Source organism: Danio rerio, chromosome 6, assembly GCF_049306965.1.
Source record: "Danio rerio strain Tuebingen ecotype United States chromosome 6, GRCz12tu, whole genome shotgun sequence".
Taxonomy (NCBI): Eukaryota; Metazoa; Chordata; class Actinopteri; order Cypriniformes; family Danionidae; genus Danio; species Danio rerio.
This window is the reverse complement of record NC_133181.1, coordinates 18,469,703-18,491,502: the sequence shown is the minus strand read 5'-3', so window position 1 is coordinate 18,491,502 and position 21,800 is coordinate 18,469,703. Positions and strand designations below refer to the sequence as shown.

At 42.2% G+C, this 21,800-nt stretch overlaps 1 protein-coding gene across 4 annotated transcripts; it reads left to right on the top strand.

Moving 5' to 3' along the window:
• On the top strand, nt 1-21,014 carry LOC137495860 (serine/threonine-protein kinase pim-3-like). Of its 4 annotated transcripts, XM_073953925.1 has the most exons (12): nt 11-216; nt 836-880; nt 1,011-1,181; nt 1,304-1,386; nt 1,501-1,551; nt 1,628-2,000; nt 2,126-2,305; nt 7,039-7,214; nt 11,236-11,441; nt 11,509-11,653; nt 11,899-11,965; nt 20,040-20,632. In XM_073953925.1, the coding sequence occupies exons 1-8, from the start codon at nt 156-158 to the stop codon at nt 7,104-7,106; spliced, it is 1,032 nt and encodes a 343-aa protein (XP_073810026.1). In that variant the 5' UTR covers nt 11-155; the 3' UTR covers nt 7,107-7,214; nt 11,236-11,441; nt 11,509-11,653; nt 11,899-11,965; nt 20,040-20,632. The 4 variants fall into 4 exon arrangements, with proteins under 4 accessions (XP_073810024.1, XP_073810025.1, XP_073810026.1 ...); XM_073953922.1 differs by lacking the exons at nt 11,236-11,441; nt 11,509-11,653; nt 11,899-11,965; nt 20,040-20,632 and adding exons at nt 2,396-2,491; nt 2,587-2,675 and having other exon boundaries at nt 7,039-7,418; XM_073953923.1 differs by lacking the exons at nt 11,236-11,441; nt 11,509-11,653; nt 11,899-11,965 and having other exon boundaries at nt 1-216; nt 20,040-21,014.
• Nucleotides 21,015-21,800: the final 786 nt, after the last annotated feature.

Here is a 21,800-nt window from a genome sequence, read left to right as displayed (position 1 = left end):
ACTACGCAAGGAGTGACGTCAGGGACGTCAGTCACATGACCTTTCGTAATGCCCTGCTTCAGCGTGATTCGGCAATAATATGAAATTTAGCGTAAATAAACTCCTAGAAATGTGTTCCTCAGAAAATAATACAATAATTTTTCTGAAAACAGTTTATGATTCCTGTAGATCTCCCGAATGGAGAACAATTTCATCTTTGTCCACTTCTTCATTATGGTAAGTTACATTTATAGAAGAGCTCGTTTGTTTGGTAATGTTTATTAAAAACTTTATTCTTGAATTTCTGTGTGATTTTCGTTAAAGATTTCTCTGCTGCTAATGTCGGTGGTGACGCTATCAAGTTTTACTGAAAGCTGATAGGCCTATTACAATGATAGTTATTTAATTTTATAACAAGAGCTTTTAATTAATTATTATTAATAATTAAGATTTAGGAAATCGAATAACTGCATGAATTGTATTCATGAAAATAAAAAAATATCTCAGGCACGCAAGGTCACGCCATTATTAGTTGCTATAGCAACGCGTGTTATTGTATGATTTCTGACCGCATATAAAAACAATCAAACCCATCGCAATCTGTTGGTTGAGAGACGAGGCGACTTTGCAGAGCATTTCTGTGCGATTCCTGAGATTTCTGAAGCTGTTGGAGGATTTCTGAGAAAGATTTATTTTAAAGAGCACAATTTCTCTAATCATCTTTATTTTAGTTATTTTTCTGATTATTTTTTAAACACATTTTTGTTGCTCTTATTTCATTCCTTCTTCTTCTTTTTCTTTACTTTGTTTTACATTTATTTTTTATATTTGTCTGTATTTGTCTGTTTTATTGCAGGTTGGAGGAGATTGTCCATGTCCCACATGGGTGAAGAAAGAGGAGGTGAGTGTTTTTAATCTTTCATTTGTTTGTCATTGTATATCACTGTATGATGCTGTATGGTGTTTGACTAATATGAAAAGGATTACAGAAGTTAACAAAAAAGATTCATTAAAAATGTTTTGATATACAGAAGATACACGGGACTGCACCACTGAGCTTCCTGGTTTTTTGGCTCCTCTGCCTTCACATTTGGCTGATTCTGCATCCACAGACCAGAGGAACAGCAAGAGGAAAAGGCAGAGCAGCAACCAGCAAACACTGTCCACCTCGTCCAGCAGACCAGCCAAACGCTCTCGCAGAGGTCAGCACAGCTCATCTTTTAGATCTTATGGCTCAGTTAGGAAATGATTTGTCATTGTAGAGACCCCAGCATGTTTTCTCTTTCTCTCTTTTCTTCATTTCTTGTGCTCTTCTGTGTTGCAGACTTGTACCAGAAGGGCCCGTTGCTGGGACGAGGTGGATTCGGCTCTGTGTTTGCTGGGATGCGCAGGTCTGATGGACTGCCAGTAAGAGATTTTCTTCCCTCCTTTGTTCAGACATGCTTTAGAAATGTTGCTGTCAGTAAATGTCATGTGTCACAATCAGGCAGGTGTGATTTACTCTGCTTTTCCTGTCTGCAGGTGGCCATCAAGTACGTGTCGAAGGACCGGACCCCCGAGCGACTGAAAGTTGTATGTTTTGATGTGAATCTGTAGTGTTTGCTGTGTTTGATTGAGTTCTGGATATAATGGAGGGTTTGTCCTGCAGGATGGTCAGGGTCGGCTGCCGCTGGAGGTGGCATTGATGACCCGTGTCACATCAGCTCCTGCCTGCCCCAGTGTCCTGCAGCTGCTGGACTGGTTTGACCGTCCCAGGCGCTACATCCTGATCCTGGAGCGACCGGATCCTTGCCAGGATCTCCAGAGCTTCTGTGAGGAGAACGGCTGTCTGGATGAGCGTCTTGCAAAGAAAGTGCTGGTGCAGCTGATTGCCGCCCTAAAACACTGCGAGAGCCGCGGCGTCCTGCACCGGGACGTCAAACCAGAAAACCTCCTGATCTCCACAGAGTCCCAGGACATCAAGCTGCTGGACTTCGGCTGTGGAGATCTGCTGAAGCGCTCGGCCTACAAATACTTTGCAGGTGAGTTTGAGTTACAGAAGGAAACGTTCTGTTGATGTTTGTGAACTTCTGCTGATCCACTAAAGGGAATTTGTCTGTACTGGAGCATGTTGAGCAGATGTTTGTGGTCTTCTTATGTCTCTCAGGCACTCCTGCATACGCTCCTCCTGAGTGGTTTCGTAGACATCGCTACCATGCGACTCCAGCTACAGTCTGGTCAGTAGGAGTGACGCTCTACAACATCCTGTGTGACCGTTTCCCATTCAGAGGCGCACAGAGGGTCACGTCCAGAAGCAGACTGACCTTCCCCAGGAGCTTGTCAACAGGTAAGAGATTCAGACACATTCAGAGATAGCCTGGCGAGCGAGCAGAAGTGTGTTGTTGTGTGTTTCTGAAGACGGTGTTGTGTGTAACAGAGTGCCGTCAGCTGATTCGCTGGTGTCTCAGTGCAGCACCGGCTGATCGACCCAGTTTAGATGACATTGAGAGCCATCCCTGGTTGCACTGCACAGGTGGCCAGTGACATTACACTTATCTAAATCCAGCAGTCATGGCTTGGGTTGCATTGTCAGGTTCAGTGTAGATAAACGCTGTCAATGATTTGTAGAAGGAGAGCAGGAGGGGCAGAGGAACTGAGGAGAACAGATCCTGATCCTGAGCTTCCTCTGCTGCATCTGTGAGCCTCTGTGTGAAGCTGTACGAGCTGAAGACACACACACACACACACACACACACACATCACACACACACACAAGCTAGTCTACAGTTGACAAATGTACAGTTTCTAGACCACTTAGAGAAAAACGGGGGAAGGTGTTAAATAAATCATAAACAATAAAGTTATTTTATACGCAATTACAGCAGTTTTTTTTTTGTCTTTACTGGTTTCACTAAAATGTAAATGTTCAAACCAAGGGCAGCACAGTGACTCAGTGGTTAGCACTGTAACTTCACAGCAAGAAGGTCGCTGGTTCGAGTACCAGCAGGGCCAGTTGACATTTCTGTGTGGAGTTTGAATGTTCTCCATGTGTTTGCATGGGTTTCCCCCACAGTTCAATGACATGTGGTTTATGTGAATTGAATAAACTAAATTGGCCATAGTGTGTTTGTGCATGTGAGAGTGTGTGGATGTTTCTCAGTACTGGGTTGAAGCTGGAAGGGCATCTGCTGTGTAAAACATATGCTGGATATTTTGGCGGTTCATTCCCCTGTGGCGACCCCTGATGAATAAAGGGACTAAGCTGAAGGAAAATGAATGAATGAACACAGACACTGGAGGAATTAGGAGACTCTGTTCAGTCAGATATGATCATGCTGTCTGTAGTGTGCTGAACTAACTAGACCAAACCTTTATTTGCAATATTTGATGTCTAAATTTAAAACATAAAAATCTAAACTAGCCGAATTGTTTTACTTAAACACAGATCTGTCGATAATAAACTCAGTAAATGTCCATACACGCATGCTGATATTTAACAAATGTTTTTTTTATTTTGAATGATCTTCAATTTTAGGTAAAAAAGAAAAGTTTCTATGAGAATTTGAAATGAACAATATTGTGTTTTTGTGGACATTGAACTACAAAATTTTCAACATTGAAGAGTGCTGAATAGTTTTTTGATTTAATCTTCAATTCCAAGTTAGAAAAAATACAAATACTAAACTTCTTACGAGAATTTAAAGTAAACACTACTGTGTTTTTCATCTTTTGTGCATATCAAATTGCAAATTATCCCAATATAGCGCAATAAATCTCTTTTTAGGACGATCTTCAGTTTCAGGTTAGAATACAATTATAATTTAAAAAATAACTTTATTTAAACAATATGTTTTTTTCATGTGTAGGTCAACGTTTCAACAGCTCAATCATTTTAAAAAGCATGTGCTCAAACTAAAAGAAGTAAAAAAGTGCTTTTGTGGTGCAGGGTCACGTCTCTCCTCAGTAAGTGATCATAGACAACACAAGGGGGCAATGTTCAGCACAGAGAATCACAGTTTAACTAAAACGTATAAGACAGCGTGTTTTTCATCATCTCAACAGTTTGTCTAATGAAACACACAATAATTTAACATTTATTTTAACAAATACAGCGCATAGTGTTAATAACATTGTTTACTCTACACTTTGTACCGTGATCATGATGATTGTTTCCTTCAGTAATAAGCACTTTTCATATTTGCTTATTTATTTAGCTGTCTTTATCTTATAGCACTCTGTCTTGCTTTCTATATTTTTATCTTAACACAATCTCTACATTTTAAAAGATTTGTTAGCTTAAAATGAGTTCACAACTAATTAATGAACAAACTATTTGTTTTCTGAAACTAAATTTTCTTCTGATTTGACTGCTGGACTGATCCATGATTGGGGGTGGGGGGGACACAATTGCACACATGCTATTTAAGGTAAAATGTATTTGTTAGAGCCTTATCCTACAAAATATGACAGGAAATTACATTATTAGTATTTATTGTGGGCCTCCAGACTTTCTTGGGGCCCTAAGCGGATAATATAACTTTTCATTAATAAAAATACCAAGTTTTGGCATTAAAGGTGTGTTTAACTTACTCATTAGGCAACAACAAACATTTAATTCATATTGTAAGTTCTCTGAACTTAACATTTAAATTTCTTTAAATGATTCACCATGTCATTTAAAATGATTGGTTGTGCTTGAGATTCTGCCTTGACAACCGTGCTGATTGATCAATATATGTTATATGACACAAGGTGGTCATTTTGCTTGTGATGCTGAATTCTCCTGAAGCGCAGCAAGACAGAGGCACTACCTGAACCCATCTGACGAAAGAGAAAAGTAGTTCAGTGTAGATAAACGCTGTCAATGATTTGTAGAAGGAGAACAGGAGGGGCAGAGGAACTGAGGAGAACAGATCCTGATCCTGAGCTTCCTCTGCTGCATCTGTAAGGCTCTGTGTGAAGCTGTACGAGCTGAAGACACACACACACACACACACACATGCACACACACCAGCTCAGAGTGTAAACTAGTATGTGTTTTTAAAATGAGAATATGCAATGAAACAAATATATAATATAAATGAGTAAAACAAGCCAAGAGTAATCTAAATGTTTTTCATAATTAAAAATGGTTGTTTATATTCTGTCCAAGAATTCTGTCCTTTTCAAAGAAAATGAACAATAAAATTGAATAAAAAGTAAAAAAAAAAAAAAAGTCTTTACTGTTTTCAATAAAAAATAAATCTTAAACTTTTTTCTTCTCCAGTAAACAAAATGTTTAAAGTCTGCATGAACTTGAAGTTGCGACTTTTTTTTGTATAGTGACGCAGTTCTTAGAGAAACTGAATATTAAATGACAGCGAGCTGATTGGATGTAGTAAAGTAGGCATTTCATTTAGTAAGATTGGGAAAAGTGTTTGGCCAAAGATATTACAACCTAACAGACACATCCTGCTCACCATTTCTGCTTAGTGTCAAAACTGACAGTTGGAGCAGCGTGGTTAAATATGTTAGTCATGCCCAATTCCTAAGATGTACGTAATCTGACAATTTAACAGAAAAACAAACAGGAAGTGCATTTTTGTATTTCAATTAAGATTATAAGGGCAAACAAGTTTTGTTTTTTAATGACATGCACAGATAAATAGTTCACCACAACACTAGCAATGTGAGCTAACAAAATCATACGGTTAATTTTGTCATAAGTTAACGGGGACTTTAAAATTAACAGAGACTCACTCACTATCAGTATGATCCTTTAAGAGAAATGGAAACACAGATCAAATTATTTATTGATATAATACATGCTTTATACAGCAAATAAGTGTTGCTAGAATACAAGCACAAGATGCTAAACTACATGCTTAGCACTTTCCCATAGAAAACCATTCTAAAGTAAACACTAAACATTCAGTTACAATATCTTACTCCAAATGTTTACAATTTGTTACTTTGATCAGTTCATGACAAGGGTTACAAAGCATGTTTACAAACATCTGCTTTATAATAAACTACAGTAAGGGCTAACAGAGTACAGTTAATAAATAATCATGTTGCATTTCAGTAACACACTGATAATAAATATACATATGTGTTTCCATGACATAAATGACCAGGTATTATTTCTGCTATAAATATGGCAATAAATAAATGCAGTGGGGCTGGATGGTATCATGTATATATCATTACCGTGGAATCAAATGTGTACTGAAAAAGAGTTTTCTATTCTGTTTATATTTCGAAATGTAGGTGTAGTTAGCTCACGTCTAGCATGCGTAAGGCTGAGAAAGACTCTCTGGCAGTGTTGTCAATTGCTTTATATTTGTGCTGCTCGATATTGGAAAAATCTGACATTGCATTTTTTTTTTTGTTTTGCTGCGATATACATTGCGATAGGAATATAATTTCACCAGATGATTTGAATAGCTATATTTGGAAAGCTTTTATTAATTTAGATCGACTTGGATGATCAAGACTTTTTCTATGCAGTTCATCTGCATAAATTATAACAAATTACAAGCAATAATAAATAAATAAATAAACAGTGCTTTATGCTTTTCTGGGGAGTGGAACAGTATTCAAGTACAGAAACGAAACAATCAAATGTAAAATAACATGGTCATCATTGGATAAATAATGTCAAATTTTGATAATATCTTTATCTTTTAATCATTATTAAAATTAATCCTGCATTGTGACTATTGCAAATACACACATTGCGATATCGATGCTCAAACAATATATTGTTCACCACTACTTTATATTTTCAACAAAAAGGATCACAAAGTTTATTCATACAAATATTTATACAAGAAATGTAATATTTGTATTTTAAAGGGGAAAACAACTGTTTATTTCCTTAAAGTGTTTACATGTTTGTAATTTCATTTTTGAGTTATTTACTTGGGATATATTTTATATTTGTGATTAGATGTTACTTGAGAAATGTTTATAATGATATTAATAAGGTTTGACCATAAAACTGTGAAATGTGAGATACAGTGGAATTTGTTGTTCATCTGAAGTCATGTTTTATTTACAAAATACACCAGAGATGTTAATGTCTGTTAACTTTACCAGGTAATGATCATCATTTTTGTCATGAAGACTCCTGCTCCGCACCAGAGCCAATGCCTTCCACTGATTGACCAATGGTTCCTGTTCCTGGTTTACCTGTCGCTGGTCAGAAAGAGCAGGATCTGAGGGATTGTCTCAACATCCATCAGTCCACTCTCAGCGGGATTAGAAACACTTGGGTCAGTTTATTTATTTAACTTTCTTGGCGCAGTTGGAATTTGGATGTCTCCTAAGGACATTAAAGCCACGATGACAAGTGTGTGTTCGGCAAGAAGACTTACACCTAGTTATCATTAGCTGTGTTTCCATCCAAAGAGATTTATCCACAAAACTGGAATATTGCATAAGACATTTATGAATAAAGCACTGTTTCCATCTAAGAGAACAAAACTGGTCACTTCCTGATAAACCGGCACCAAATATAAAAAAGAAAAAGGGAATTTGCTGTGGTAGGAGAAAACACTGTGGTCCTTTCTCTTATATAATAAATGACTTGCACCTGGAGATAATAATACTGAACCAGTCTAAGGATGAACTTTGGCTGAATGATTTTAGAATGGCCAAAACAACATGTCAGATGCTCTACATTGTGGTCGGTCCACTTGTTTGTCTAATGCTGTACCATCACTCCTAGTTATCACATAATCTTTTAAAACAAAATCACATGACTTTCTTTGATGCGCATGTTGGAATTTATTTCAGTAAATGTCTTTCCATCATAGTTGGATGATTCAATTCAGCCTTTTTATTCTATGTTTGATGTAATCTCAACTGAAACATGGAGAGAGGGTGGGAAAGATTAGACAAAAAAAAACAGTCAGCCAATATTGTATTTATATCAATATCACATATCACAGCTCTGCCAGTGAGAGTGGTTGAGCTCAAGCGCATCAAATGAAAAGCAAATAGGAAGCGTCTTGAAAATGGCGGGTTATGTCAGATACTAGAGAGCATTTGAATGATCAAGATTTGATGAGAAACTGAAGTATGAGGTGATGGGGAAAAAATCATTGATCCATTTAGACGAAAGTGAGAAACTGCAAGCTTTGGATGCTTATATCAGTTTTATATCTTCAAAAGACAAATTCTGTCACTCGCTGACATGTAAAAAAAATATTTTAATTTCACATTATCTTCAAAGCAACAGTCACCAAAATGACACAATTAGGATCAAAGCCTAAGGGCCCTATCACACACTCAGCGCAATAAGGTGCAAGGTGTGTATGGCGTGATTAGTTGCTATTTTCAGATCAGCACAACTGAAATTTTCATGCTTTGCACCACGTTGTTTAAATAGCAAATCCATTTGTGCCACTTTGTGGACTCATGGGTGTTCTGGTCTAAAAATGTGGTGTGTTAAGGCGTATTGTTGGCGCATTGCTATTTTGAGGAACTGAAATAGGCCACGCTATTGACCAGATGAATGCTGGTTTAAAGTCCTGTGCAGAGCGTTAGCTAAAGTTAAAGAGTAAAAGTAAAGCAAAGAGAAATTAAAGAGGCCGACTGGAGGAGGCTCAGTCTTCATCCTCGAACAGATGATTTGTCTAACTGTTTTCTCACAAGTGAAGTGTTTAGTTTTTCCACTTACAAAGTCCACCATGTATATAGAAAATGAGCCATGGTGCAACACAGCTGACTCTTACTATACGTTCACACCGAAAGCGTCAAGAGCGTCAAAGGTCGCTTTGGGCACCCTGGTGACAACGCTGTCTGCCTTCACCTTTGGCGGCAAGAGCGTCAAAATTCGCTACATTGATCTTGTATTTAAAGGGGCCGTTGCAGCATATCAGTCACATTCCCACATAAAACATGCTTTCAAGCGTGAAAATGTTGCACACTTTTTATCAAATTTATTTAACAATGGAAGATCAAGTTGCATGTGGTGTGGCTTTGCTGCACTTAATTATCTAATGTGTCCATATGTCTGAAATATTCTGAAGCAGCAATACTGTTTTGTGCTGAGATTCCCGCTTTTTTAAGGAAAAATATATATAACATTAATTCACATGAGTAACTCACCAGTAACTTTTTAATGTATGTTCCTGTGAGAAAACATTGCAAATAATTGGAAATCCAGTGACCGCAATAATCAAACCTGTGGAAACAACTGTGGTCAGAACCAAAGTTCACTGTGACTGTGTTCTCTGGACTGCTCTCGTGCGGCAGACTTCTACATTCTGATTGCTTGCTGCCGAACCACATCATAGCTCATTACCAAAAAGTTAACTTGATTTCAACTCTCTTCGACGCCCACACCAGTGAAGGCGCGCTGCACTACTCCTCACTGCCGACTTTCATTGAAAATGATGGAATTCCGGCTACTTTGGCGCTGTCGCCGCTTTCGGTGTGAACATACGGCTAAAGATGAGACTCTGATTGGTTTAATGCACATTTTGCTGAAAACACACCCATAACTCATGAAAAGAATAAGCACAACCCTGTCGGACCATGCGCCAGAGCACAGAACATATTTTCCTGTCCTTAAAATAGCAAAATTGGATTCGGACATGGTCTTAATGCTTTTGTTCCATGCACTTTAGACTTTATGCTTAGATTGATAAAATAGAGACCTTTAAGGGGCAGTTTCAAAGAGTTATAAAATAATTTTGTATGGTATTTTGAGCTGAAACGTCACATACACACCCCAGGATCATCGGAGACTTATTTTAGATCTTGTAAAAAGGGGCATAATACTGTAGGTCCCGTAACATTGTTATTTCAGACTGGGTCTCTGCTTCATCAGTGTCTGGGTGATTGCCTGTCATTGTGGACCAGTAGTTGACATGTCTAAACACTACTTTATTTCCAATACGAGGCACAGAGAGACAACTCATTTGTATTTAAGGCACATACACAGAAACAACACTTTTTAATCTGACAAAACAACTGACATTTTCAACAGTTTAAAACAAAAACAATGTATATAAATAAAGATATGTAGAGTATTTAAAGCTGAAATTTCACAGACACATTCTGGGGACACCAAAAATAAAATAAGTGAATAATAGGTGCCCTTTAAATGATTAGTTCTCTTCCAGAATAAAACGTTACAGATAATGTACTCACCTCCTGACAGTGTGCCACTGCAGTAGACACATTTCATGGTTATTAAGGTTGATGAGTCGTCAATAAATGATGATCAATTAAGGGAATTTATAATATCAGGCATCACATACAGCATTACTCATATTGAGCAGTTCTATCACTTTAAACACTGGGTCGGTAATGTGCAATGCTTTAAAATGTGCAGTTTTATTCTGAAACAGGAAGACAATGGCCAATTTCAGCATCTTGAATGGGGTGGGACATATCAAATACCAGAAGAGCATTTGATTGGTCAGCAGATGTGATGAGCATCTGAAGTTTGAGGTGTCATCAAATTATTTCTTGTTTCATTTTGCAGGAAATGGCAAATCCTAAAAAAGTATTTACAGTTTTTTTAAGAAAATGACCAATCATCATGCTAGGCAGGCGAGGCAGTGGCGCAGTAGGTAGTGCTGTCGCCTCACTGCAAGAAGGTCGCTGGTTCGAACCTCGGCTCAGTTGGGGTTTCTGTGTGGAGTTTGCATGTTCTCCCTGCCTTTGTGTGGGTTTCCTCCGGGTGCTTCAGTTTCCCCTACAGTCCAAAGACATGAGGTACAGGTGAATTGGGTAGGCTAAATTGTCCGTAGTGTGTGTGTGAATGTGTGTGTGGATGTTTCCCAGAGATGGGTTGCTGCTGGAAGGGCATCCGCTGCGTAAAAACTTGGCACTGTACTAAAATGTTGTGTGTTGTAAATGTATTTGATCAGGGGACATAACAGATACAACTATAGTGACTGTGATGATGAAAATTTATTTGGAAAAAAGAGACTGGAAAAGAAAGGCAGAATGGAGGATCTTTCAGAAATTGATGCAGCACCGCAAGTACCATCACCACCAATGACTATGGCAGAATCCTTAAGAACACCATCAAGATGCACAGTTACTTTACGTTCCAGTACCCCTAGGAACATTTACAGTCCTTGTTCCAGTGCAGTTGGAGATCAAGACAGAACTTATTGCAACTCGTCATGTCTTTGTAAGAATTCAAAACATCAGTAAATTTGTAAAGGCTTAATGCAGCTAGAAAGTAAAGATTAACTAGAGAACAACAGCAGTATCTATCCCACTGTTGAGATATATGAGATGTTATACTAATTCATTATTTGTGTTTTTTAGCATTACTGACTGAACTTATAAAATCACAAGAGGTCATAAAGCAGCAACTGGACCTGATTCTCAAAAATCAGCAAAAATAAAGCAGTACTCTGCAGCGGGATGAAACTCCAGATGCAAGCACATTTGACCTTCCTTTGTCCAATTTATTTGATTTAGAAAAGCTTGAACATCAACTAAAGGAGCAGCCCGAACAAAGGAAGAAAGTGGTAAGTTCAAGCTCTTTTGTATTTCATAGATTTTTTTTTTTATTTTAATTTATTTTTTGTTTGTTAGTTTATTTTACTTATTGGTAGGTTTTCCACTAAAGAAGCAGTGTGGCGTATCCTAGGAAAGCTTTCCTTGGCTAAACAAATGAACTGGAGTGGGGCAAACCAAAAAGTGGCTTTTCGTGCACTCACCCTAAGGACTGTCGTAGTCAGTAAGTTGATTTGAAATATACATTTCAATACATTTAGAGGCTGTTATTCATCTGTGCCAAAATACCTTTTATGCAGAATGTGTATTTAAATCATTAACCAGAGGAACAAAGAATCTTTATATAATGTGATTTTAAGTCCCATTTAGGTTGTACTTATGTGAGAGCAAACATGAATCTGTTTTTTTTTTTTCGATTAACATTTGTACTTGTTTACAACAAATCATCTGTTTATCTTTTAATCACAGATGCAGTGAGGACAAATGTCCATACCAATAGCGCCACTGATGAAGAGGTGGAGAAATACATCACAAGGTGGCTACAACTTGCTCCTGATAGGGTTGATGGAAGGAAGGAAAGAGAGCAGCTAATGTGTCAAATGTCTAAATCACTTTATTTTTTTAAATTATTTTATTTTATAACAACATTTTAAGTGTATTAAGATGTTCCCTGATACTTGGGCAATTTGTTTCTTTCACTTTCTCTATATATATATAGAGAAAGTATATTCATGCTATATTCATATATATTAGCTATATATATTCATGCTATTTCTTTATATATACAAACATATATATATATGTGTGTGTGTGTGTGTGTGTGTGTGTGTGTGTGTGTGTGTATATATATATATATATATATATATATATATGTGTGTGTGTGTGTATATATATATATATATATGCTATTTCTTAAACTGGTTTCTGTTCAGGTTTCTATAAAAAAATAGCTGTTTTAAGATGTCTTGTGCAATTTCATAGATTTTTACATGGGTATTTTAAGTTGTTTCCTTTTTTTAATTTTGTGCAGTTTCAAAGCTTTTTTTTACAGTCTATTTGGAAACTTTTGTGTTTGTGCAATTTCAGAATTTTTTAAAAATCTTCCTGTTTACTTAAATTTGTTTATAATGTGTCATTATTCTGCAGCTTCATTGTTATTGCTTTATTGAAATTTTTAATTCTTGAGCAGTACAACATGTATTCAATTTTATTATTATTTGTTTAATACTTGTTTAATCAATAAATGTTTTTTGTTATTTATTGTGTCCTTTGTTTGATTATTTGCAATGTAGGACATGTATGCTGTTTGCAATTTATTCAAAGGTTAAACGCTTATTTACTGTTATATCAACACAAATGGTCTATAAGTTGTGACTATATTGTTCCCCTTCGGGGGGAACTTCAGCACTATAAGTGGATTTGATTTGTAAAATCCACGCATTGGGAGGTTCGGTTCAGAAGCTACTCGTCTGAAAGAGTATTGAACGGGCCAATTAAGAATGAATTGGCAGCGCAAGCCTGCGCAGGTGAGCGGCATAAGCAATCAACTGAGTATATGAGCTCACCTGGCGCCAGCAGACGCTATCCTTTTCGCTTCAGAGACTTTCTGATCGAGTCGATGAGGGTTCCTCCTGCTGTGACCAGCGATTCTGAGCGAACGAGAGCATTCTCCCGGTCCAGAGTGTGTACACGCAGTGGCAGACGGTCGAGCTGGGTTTCTCCCTTGCCTGGCGTTCTTTGGGTCCGGTCCTCCAGAGCGGTGCGTATAAAGTTGCAAACTTCACAGAAAGAGCAACACAGTCGTGCAGCACGTCCTTATCAGGACGGCGCTCCGACTGTGCGTTTCTGGATGCGGTGGTTTCCTGTCCTCGGATGATGGGCGCGGGCACTGCGTTGCATGTCTGGGGGTCCAGCATGTTAATGCGCTGCTCGCGGGCAGTTCATGTCGTCATTGCGATGCCATGACTGTTGCGCAAGATCGCGGTTAGCCTTTGCAAAAGGGTGAACCACCCCAGTTGTCCCCTGCTCTGCAGCGGGCACTCGGGCAGATCTGAGGGTTTCAGCGAGAGATAATCCGTCGCCCACGGGCCCGCGGACCTCCCGCTCCTCTAAGCGCTCTATCCAAGCTTCGGGCGGGGGAAGCGATCCGTCTAACAGATGGTAGCCCTTACGCCCGATGACACCGGAGACCAGATGTCCACCGCGGCATCGGAGGGTGGGCTTTCATTGTCCGATGATGATCCAGACCCGCTCGCCCCCTTCGGGCTGGTGAGCGCTGTCACTACGGATCCTGAAACAGACATGTTAGCCGTGCTTTCCCGGGCTGCTTCGGCCGTGGGTTGGAGATGGTTTATCCCCCAGCTCCGCGGCCGGACCGACTAGAGGGGCGTTCCCTTCTTCCCGGAGGTGCACAGTAGGCTCACGCGGTCTTGTAGAGCACTTTTTTTCTGCTCGTGCTGCGTGTTCCTCCACCCTAACCACTCTTGACGGTGAAACAGCCAGGGGGTATGTGGCGATTCCTCAGGTTGAGTGCGCGATGGCGGTAAATCCGCGCGGCGCCTCTTCTTGGCGGGGTCCGCCTCGTCTCCCATCCAAAGCCTGTAAGTTATCTACCTCCCTCGGAGCTAGAGCTTACATAGCTGCGGGCCAGGCTGCTTCCGCCTTGCATGCGATAGCCACCTACCAGCGCTACCAAGCGCAGGCGCTGGCCGAGCTGCACGAGGGTGGGTCCAACCCAGGCTTACGAGCTTCGCACCGCCGCCGACTTAGCTCTTCGGACTACTGAGTCCGCTGCGTGTGCGTTGGGGAGGACGATGTCCACATTAGTGGTCCAGGAGCGCCACCCCTGGCTGATATGCGCAAAGTCGACAAAGTCCGCTTTCTTGACTTCCCCATATCCCCAGCCAGGTTCGGCGACACTGTCTGTGAATTCACCCAGGAATTCAAGGCGGTGAGAGAGCAGTTGGTGGGTGATGTCTTATCGGCGGTCCGTAGCCCGCTCCGCCCGCCGTGCCATTCATACCTGCTCCTCGCCGAAGGCGCCCGCCTACGAGAGCTGCTCCGCCCCCGCACACGCCTCCGGCGAAGCGAGCGCGTCGGGCACCTCGGAAGCAGGCAGCCCCCCTGCCCAGAACGCCGCTAAGTCCGGCAACGGACCGCGAAGCGCCCCTGGGACAGGCCATCTGGAGAAGAGGGAACTTGCTCTTTCCCCGCTGGAGGGCGGGGCCCCATTTCCAACGGCACTTTTTACTGCCATGAAAACATTATGAAAGGGCACTTTTCACTTCCCCAGATGTGACAGCCCGAAATCTGCCAGTCTGGGACGCTATGCTTTCTAGCTTGCAGATTCGGTGCGTTTCGCCAGTGGCTCACGAGCGCTGGGAGGACGGTCTCCTTTCTCCCACCCCTCGAGCCTCCCCTCCGGAGCTCGGGTTTGGAGTGAGAGCAAATATCTCACCTCCAGCTTTTCCTTGGGACCCGCGAGTTTCCCGGATCAGCACACCCACTCCGCGCTGCCCCACTGCTGGTACGTCAGCGATTGTAGCGATGAGTCCATTAGCGAGAGCTCTGCCTGCCTGGTTAGCGCGGGCCAGCTCTTCGCGGTGGCTCATACGCACAATCAGACTCGGCTATGCGATTCAGTTCGCAAAACGGCCCCCCAAGTCACGGGTGTGTATTCACCAGGGTCAGCCCCCTGTCCGCCCCTGTCTTGCGAGAGGAGATTGCTGTCCTCCTGGCGAAGGATGCAATCGAGCCGCTCCCTCCAGCCGAGATGGAGAGCGGGTTTTACAGCCCACGCTTCATCGTGCCCAAAAAGAGCGGTGGGTCACGGCCAATCCTAGATCTGCGCGTTTTGAACCGCTGCCTGCACAAGCTGCCGTTCAGAATGCTCACGCAGAAGCGCATCCTCCGGTGCGTTCGTCCTCTGGGTTGGTCTGCAGCATTAGACCTGATGGACGCGTATTTCCATGTCTCCACTCTTCCTCGCCACCGACAGTTTCTGCGGTTTGCGTTTGAAGGTCGAGCTTGGCAATACAAAGCCCTCCCCTTCGGGCTCTCTCTGTCTCCGCGGGTCCTCACCAAGCCCGCGGAGGGTGCCTCAGCGCCCCTTCGGCTCGCGGGCATCTGCATACTCAATTTCTTTACGACTGGCTGATTTTTGCCCTCTCTCGGAGCAGTTGATTATGCACAGAGACAAAGTGCTCTGGCACTTCCACCTGTGGGGGTTTCAGGTCAACCGAGAAAAGAGCAAACTCGCCCCCGTGCAGAGGATCTCTTCTCTCGGGCTGGAGCTGGACTCGGTCACCATGGCAGCGCGCCTCTCCGGAGAGCGCGCTCAGCTGATGCTGTACTGTCTGAGAGAGCTCGACAGTAAAATAGTGGTCCCACTGAAACTATTTCAGAGGCTCCTGGGGCATATGGCATCCGCAGCCGCTTCATGCCGCTCGGATTATTCTATATGAGACCACTTCAGCACTGGCTTCACGATCGAGTCCCCAGACGCGCATGGCACGCGCGCGCACACCGAGTCTCTGTTACTGCGCTGTGTCGCCGCGCCCTCAGCCCTTGGAGCGACCCCTCGTTCCTACAGGCCTGGGTGTCTCTAGAACAGGCGTCCAGTCTTGTTGTCGTTTCAACAGACACTTCCAACACGGGCTGTGGGGCTGTGCGTTGCGGGCATGCGGCTGCGGACCTGTGGAAAGGTAACCAGTTGCATTGGCATATCGCCTGGAGCTGTTGGCAGTGTTCCTCGCTCTCCACCGTTTTTTTCCGGTGCTGGAGCGGCAACACGTGCTGGTCAGGACGGACAGTACGGCGGCGGTGGCGTATATCAGCCGTATAGGGGGTATGCGCTCTCGCCGCATGTCTCAGCTCGCCCGCCGTCTGCTCCTCTGGAGTCATCCGCGGCTGAAATCGCTGCACGCCATTCATATTCAGGCAAGCTCAACCGTGCAGCCGATGCGCTCTCACGGCAGCCTTGCGTCCTGGAGAATGGAGACTCCACCCCGAGTCTGTTCAGCTGATATGGGCGCGATTCGGGGAAGCCCAGATCGATCTGTTGCTTCCCCCGAGATCGCTCATTGCTAGTTGTTCTTTCCCTGACCGAGTGCTCTCGGCACGGATGCACTGGCTTACAGCTGGCCTCGGGGCACGCGCAAATACGCGTTTCCCCCAGTGAGCCTGCTCGCGCAGTTACTGTGCAAGGTCAGGGAGGATGAGGAACAGGTTGCTGGTTGCGCCCCTCTGGCTCAACCGGACCTGGATGTCAGAGCTCTCCCTCGCGATAGCCCTCCCCTGGCAGTCCCTTCGAGAGAGCACCTACTCTCTCAGGGACAGGGCACCACCTGGCACCCTCGCCGATCTTTGAAGAGATTTTTAGACGCGAGGAAGACTTAGGTAACCTCCGATTGCGGTGGCTAATACCGTCACTCGGGCTAGAGCCCCCTCCCCGAGCGCGCCTATGCCCTGACGTGGAGTCTATTCACTGATTGGTGTGTCTCTCGCTGAGAAGACCCCCGTAATTTGCCAGATCAGCGTTGTGCTCTCTTTACGCCGAGAGAAGTTGGAGAGCAGGCTGTCGCCCTCCACACTCAAGGTTACGTGGCTGCCATCTCCGCTCTCATAACGCGGTGGCTGGCGGCACCGTGGGAACGCATAACCTCATCATCCGGTTCCTCAGGGGCGTTAAGCGAATTAATCCACCCCGCCCCCTCTCATGCCCTCTTAGGATCTCGCCCTCGCTACACAAGCCGCGTCAGATCCCTTCGATCCTCGACTCAGTATCTTTCTGTCCCTGAAGACAGCTCTGCTGGTCGCGTTGATATCGATTAGAGGGTCGGGGACCCGGAGGCATTTTTCGGTCAGTGACTCGTGCCTGTAATTGGGCTGGCTTTTCTCACGTCCTGAGACCCCGCCCGCGATATGTGCCCAAGGTTCCTACCACTCCGTTTTAATACGAGGTAGTGAGCCTGCAAGCGCTGCCCTCGGAGGAGGCAGACCCAGCCCTTCTTTATTGTCCAGTTCGCGTTTTGCGTATTATCCGGACCGCACTCAAAGTTTAGATCATCTGAGCAGCTCTTCGTCTGTTATAGCGGTCGGCAGCAGGGAAGTGCCGTACCGAAATAAGTTCCCACTAGATTGTGGATGCCTTTCTTTCACTATCAGAGCCGAGATGAGCCGCGTCCCCCGAGAGCGCGTGCGCACTCCACTCGGAGCTTCGCATCCTCTCGAGCGCGCGCACGCGGCGCCCCTCTAACAGACATCTGTAGAGCTGCGGGCTGGGTGACACCCAACACATTTGCAAGGTTTTACAATCTGCGAGTGGAGCCGGTTTCCTCAAGGGTATTAGGTAACCCTTGGTGATTGAGGAAACAATTCGGTAGGGTGTTGAAACACGCTTGCTGCGCCATTTTCCCTAACACGGAGATACGTGCGCCTTTTTATCTGTCGGTAAAGTTCCCCGTCAGGTGAGCCCTGCAGATTCCTCCGTGGCCCCCAGCACTGACTCAGCGGAGGAGTCACTTGCTGGCCCACTACGTTGTAGGTCTGCCCGCTGGTCAGCCCGCGTTTTGGGTAAAGGTGCCTGCTATGCGTGATTCCCACTAGGCGATCCCATATGCTTATTCCGCCACGGTTAAGTCCCCCCCCTGGGCTGACCCGTGTCTTCCCTCCCCGCTAACCACTCTTTTGCTATGCGTACTCCCCCTTTTTAGGGCTAGTCCATATGTAAATTCTGCCATCTATCCCCCCTTGGGTAACGGATGGCCTCCGCAGCGTCCTCCCTATCGGGATTGCACGCTTCCCAACGTACTGTCGTATTTTCCTAGAATTATCTAGATGCTCACGACTTCCCAAAAAATATATATAAATCCGTAAAACTTCTGTTGAAGTAGGATAAATTAGGGCCAGGGACACGTTGGAGGACCGCGCCCCCCATGATGTGGGTGCGTCACGCTTGCTTGGCTATCTCCTCATCGGGGGTGTTGGTAAGGTGCAGTCATTATGGCGCTTTCAATGGGCTCCCAATGCGTGGATTTTACAAATCAAATCCACTTATAGTGCTGAAGTTCCCCCCGAAGGGGAACGTTCGAGGTTACTAAAGTAACCCTTCGTTCCCCGAGGAGGGGAACGGAAGCACTATACTCCGTCGCCATAATGACTGTCCCTTAGCTGTTGAAAGTCTCTTCAGCTTAAAAAGGATAGCGTCTGCTGGCGCCAGGTGAGCTCATATACTCAGTTGATTGCTTATGCCGCTCACCTGCGCAGGCTTGCGCTGCCAATTCATTCTTAATTGGCCCGTTCAATACTCTTTCAGACGAGTAGCTTCTGAACCGAACCTCCCAATGCGTGGATTTTACAAATCAAATCCACTTATAGTGCTTCCGTTCCCCTCCTCGGGGAACGAAGGGTTACTTTAGTAACCTCGAACGTTCTCTGGTGACTTAAACTGTATTTACACACACACACACATAAATAAATATAAATTAGAGACACAGCTTAGATACCGATTGAGGGACGTAAACAACAACAATGGTTCTCATTCTTTCCTGGATTACATTTTTAATTAGCTCCCAGGAATCCAAAAAGGTCCACATATTGATTTTATAATGGAAGTCGTTTTAACATTAAGATATGATTAAATTGCCATTGCTTATATACTCAAAAGATGGCGTTACAGGGACCCAAATCCTAACAGAATTATTATCTACAGTGCTTCACGGAAATCATGCACTGCACGTTTAATCAGGGTAATTGCATTTGGTGGCGCGGTGGCGTTGCTGTGGTTACTATAATCAGTGACGTTCTAAAAAAGAATGTGTTCGAAAAGCCGTCGATGACGTTGAGAAAGTGTGAGCTGCATTAAGTGTCTGACCATCGCTGACATTAGCGGTATGTAAAGATCTTTCTAAAAGTATCATTTTAATTTGTTATATTTGGTTGTTTCTACGTGCTTTTGGTGACGGACAAAGATTTTACTATTTCTCTGTCTAGTTAGACTGTGGATTGTACTGAATGTTGGTTGGAATGTGAGATTGCCTTCTTAACTTATTTTGGCGACTTGTCAATTTTAGGCATTTGAATATATCTATTTTTCTAGTTTGTGTATTCTGTTGTCTTCTTTAACAGCTTATTCATTATCGTAGAATGATTTTTGTTATGTTGTCAAGTTGGTAAACCGATAGGTAAAACATTTTTGTTTGTTTGTATGCTTCATTTGTATATTGCTATTTAACATTTGCAGATTGTTATTTGTTATATCATCAGATTAATTGATCTGTTATAATGTATTTGTATGCTGTCAGCTTTAACACATATTCCATATTACTGCTGTATTTATTTACTGTTTTATTTATTTGTAATTTATGTCGTCGGCCTGTTCAACATTTGTAGCTTTTGATTGTTATTTCTTTTATTTACAGCTTTACTAATTATTGTAACACATTTATTTATTATAAGTTCATAGATTGTCATCTAGTAGAGTATTTACTTATAGCTGCGAAATATTAGTTAGAACAGAATCAGACTGGAGACAATGGTAGATGAAACCTTCAAAGAATGGTGTTAAGTTTAATTAAGGACTTGACATCTTTTTTAATTGTATTTTGCAGATCAGAAGGGACCACATGGAGAAAAAAAAGGAAAATTACACACCACAGCAACGACTGGAAATGGAAAAACAGATGGACGGCTGCATCGATGGAAGTCCTTCCAGGATGAAAGGGGTGTTGTTAAGTATAGATAAGTGGTTCTCAAACTTTTTCACTTTAGAAAGAATTTGTCTCTCGAAGTACGACCTATGCCTATATAAAATGTGTTTAAATTAAGTTAATTAAAATCATTACCATTCGTAAAAAGTAAAAAAATAAATAAATGCTGTACTTAAAGGTAAAGTATTAGCATATAGGAGCTTATATTCATCAAAACCTGGAAATGTAGCTCGGGCCTCATAAATTTATGTCATCTTATTCATATCATATACAAACCAAATTGCATGTACATATGATATATTTGAATGGGGGAGACCAGGGATAGTTGTGCTTCTATTATATTTCTCTACAGATCTTTAAGATCTTACTTTACAAGTGTCTGCTATTAAATTGCATATAAGTTAATTTTCAGCGCATACAGAAATCGTGAATCCTTTTTAGTTTCAAACAGGAGGAGTGAAATGTACAATTCAGCCCACAGTTTGGGTTAGTTGGGTAATTTAACATTATAAAATAAGAATTAAGACCTAAAAAATGGATTTGAAAGCTTTTTATTCAGCATTGAGCTTTCAATATAATTTGTGTCTCTGTGTTTCAAAGCTGAATAAAATGTGCATCAGATTCAACAATTGAACACTATTTGTGTTTGCAGCCTTCATGAGCCCACAGAGTTCAAACACTGAGCTCAAACTACTTTTGACTTTCTCTTTAAAGAGCTATAGGAATACTGAAATTAAATCAAATAAAGACATTTTTGAATCTGCTTGGGGTTGGTGGAAACATTTCACCGACGTTACGAGCAAGTTACTAGCTTTTATTCTTACAACTGACCCAGTGTTATGTGGCCATGAATCTGTTCTCCCACAGCAAACAGCTAAAACATTATCACCAACAATGTGGATTAAATATATCCACACACAGATTACATGGGTTTAACTATAAAATCAGGCATTGATATCTTAAAAATAATTCAAGTAAAAAATATTACTTTGCTGAAACGTAGTGTTTCCTCTCTAATATCTGCTGTGTCTGCTACAGAACCTGGTCAGTCATCCACGGCCAGAAGGGTTAGGAAGTGCGAGATTGATTTGTGACTATTTCCTGGTTTCTCCCCCGTGAAATCTAAACATTAACCTGTATTTTTAATATATGATTTAAAATTACATATTTCAATTAGAGATTAGATCTGCTTACAGTGCGTCATTTACAGTATGTGTTTTAGAAAACTGAGTGATTATTAGGGATGCACCGATACCACTTTTTTACAAAACGATATGAGTATTTTAATTTATGTTCTAGCCGATACCGAGAACTGATACCAATACTTCATAGATTTGGTTTCGATGAAGTTTATTTATTTATTTATCCATTTAGTTTTTGCTTGTTGCAAGGATAACCACAAACATCTTTAAGAGAAGGCTTTTCCAAGCCAAAAATATACACACATTGTTGATAAACCTGCAAATCCAGACCTTATCTATTAAAGATTAACTGTGGACATTTAAATGATGAGTTATCCTTGCGCTGACATCCCTCCACGACTTCACACATTACATAAAGTGTGTGCAGTGTACGTTAACTTTTGAAGTCACTCTCTTACACTGCATATTCGGGAAGCATAAAACCCTGTTATGGGCGATTTTTTCATATTTACGAGTCCTG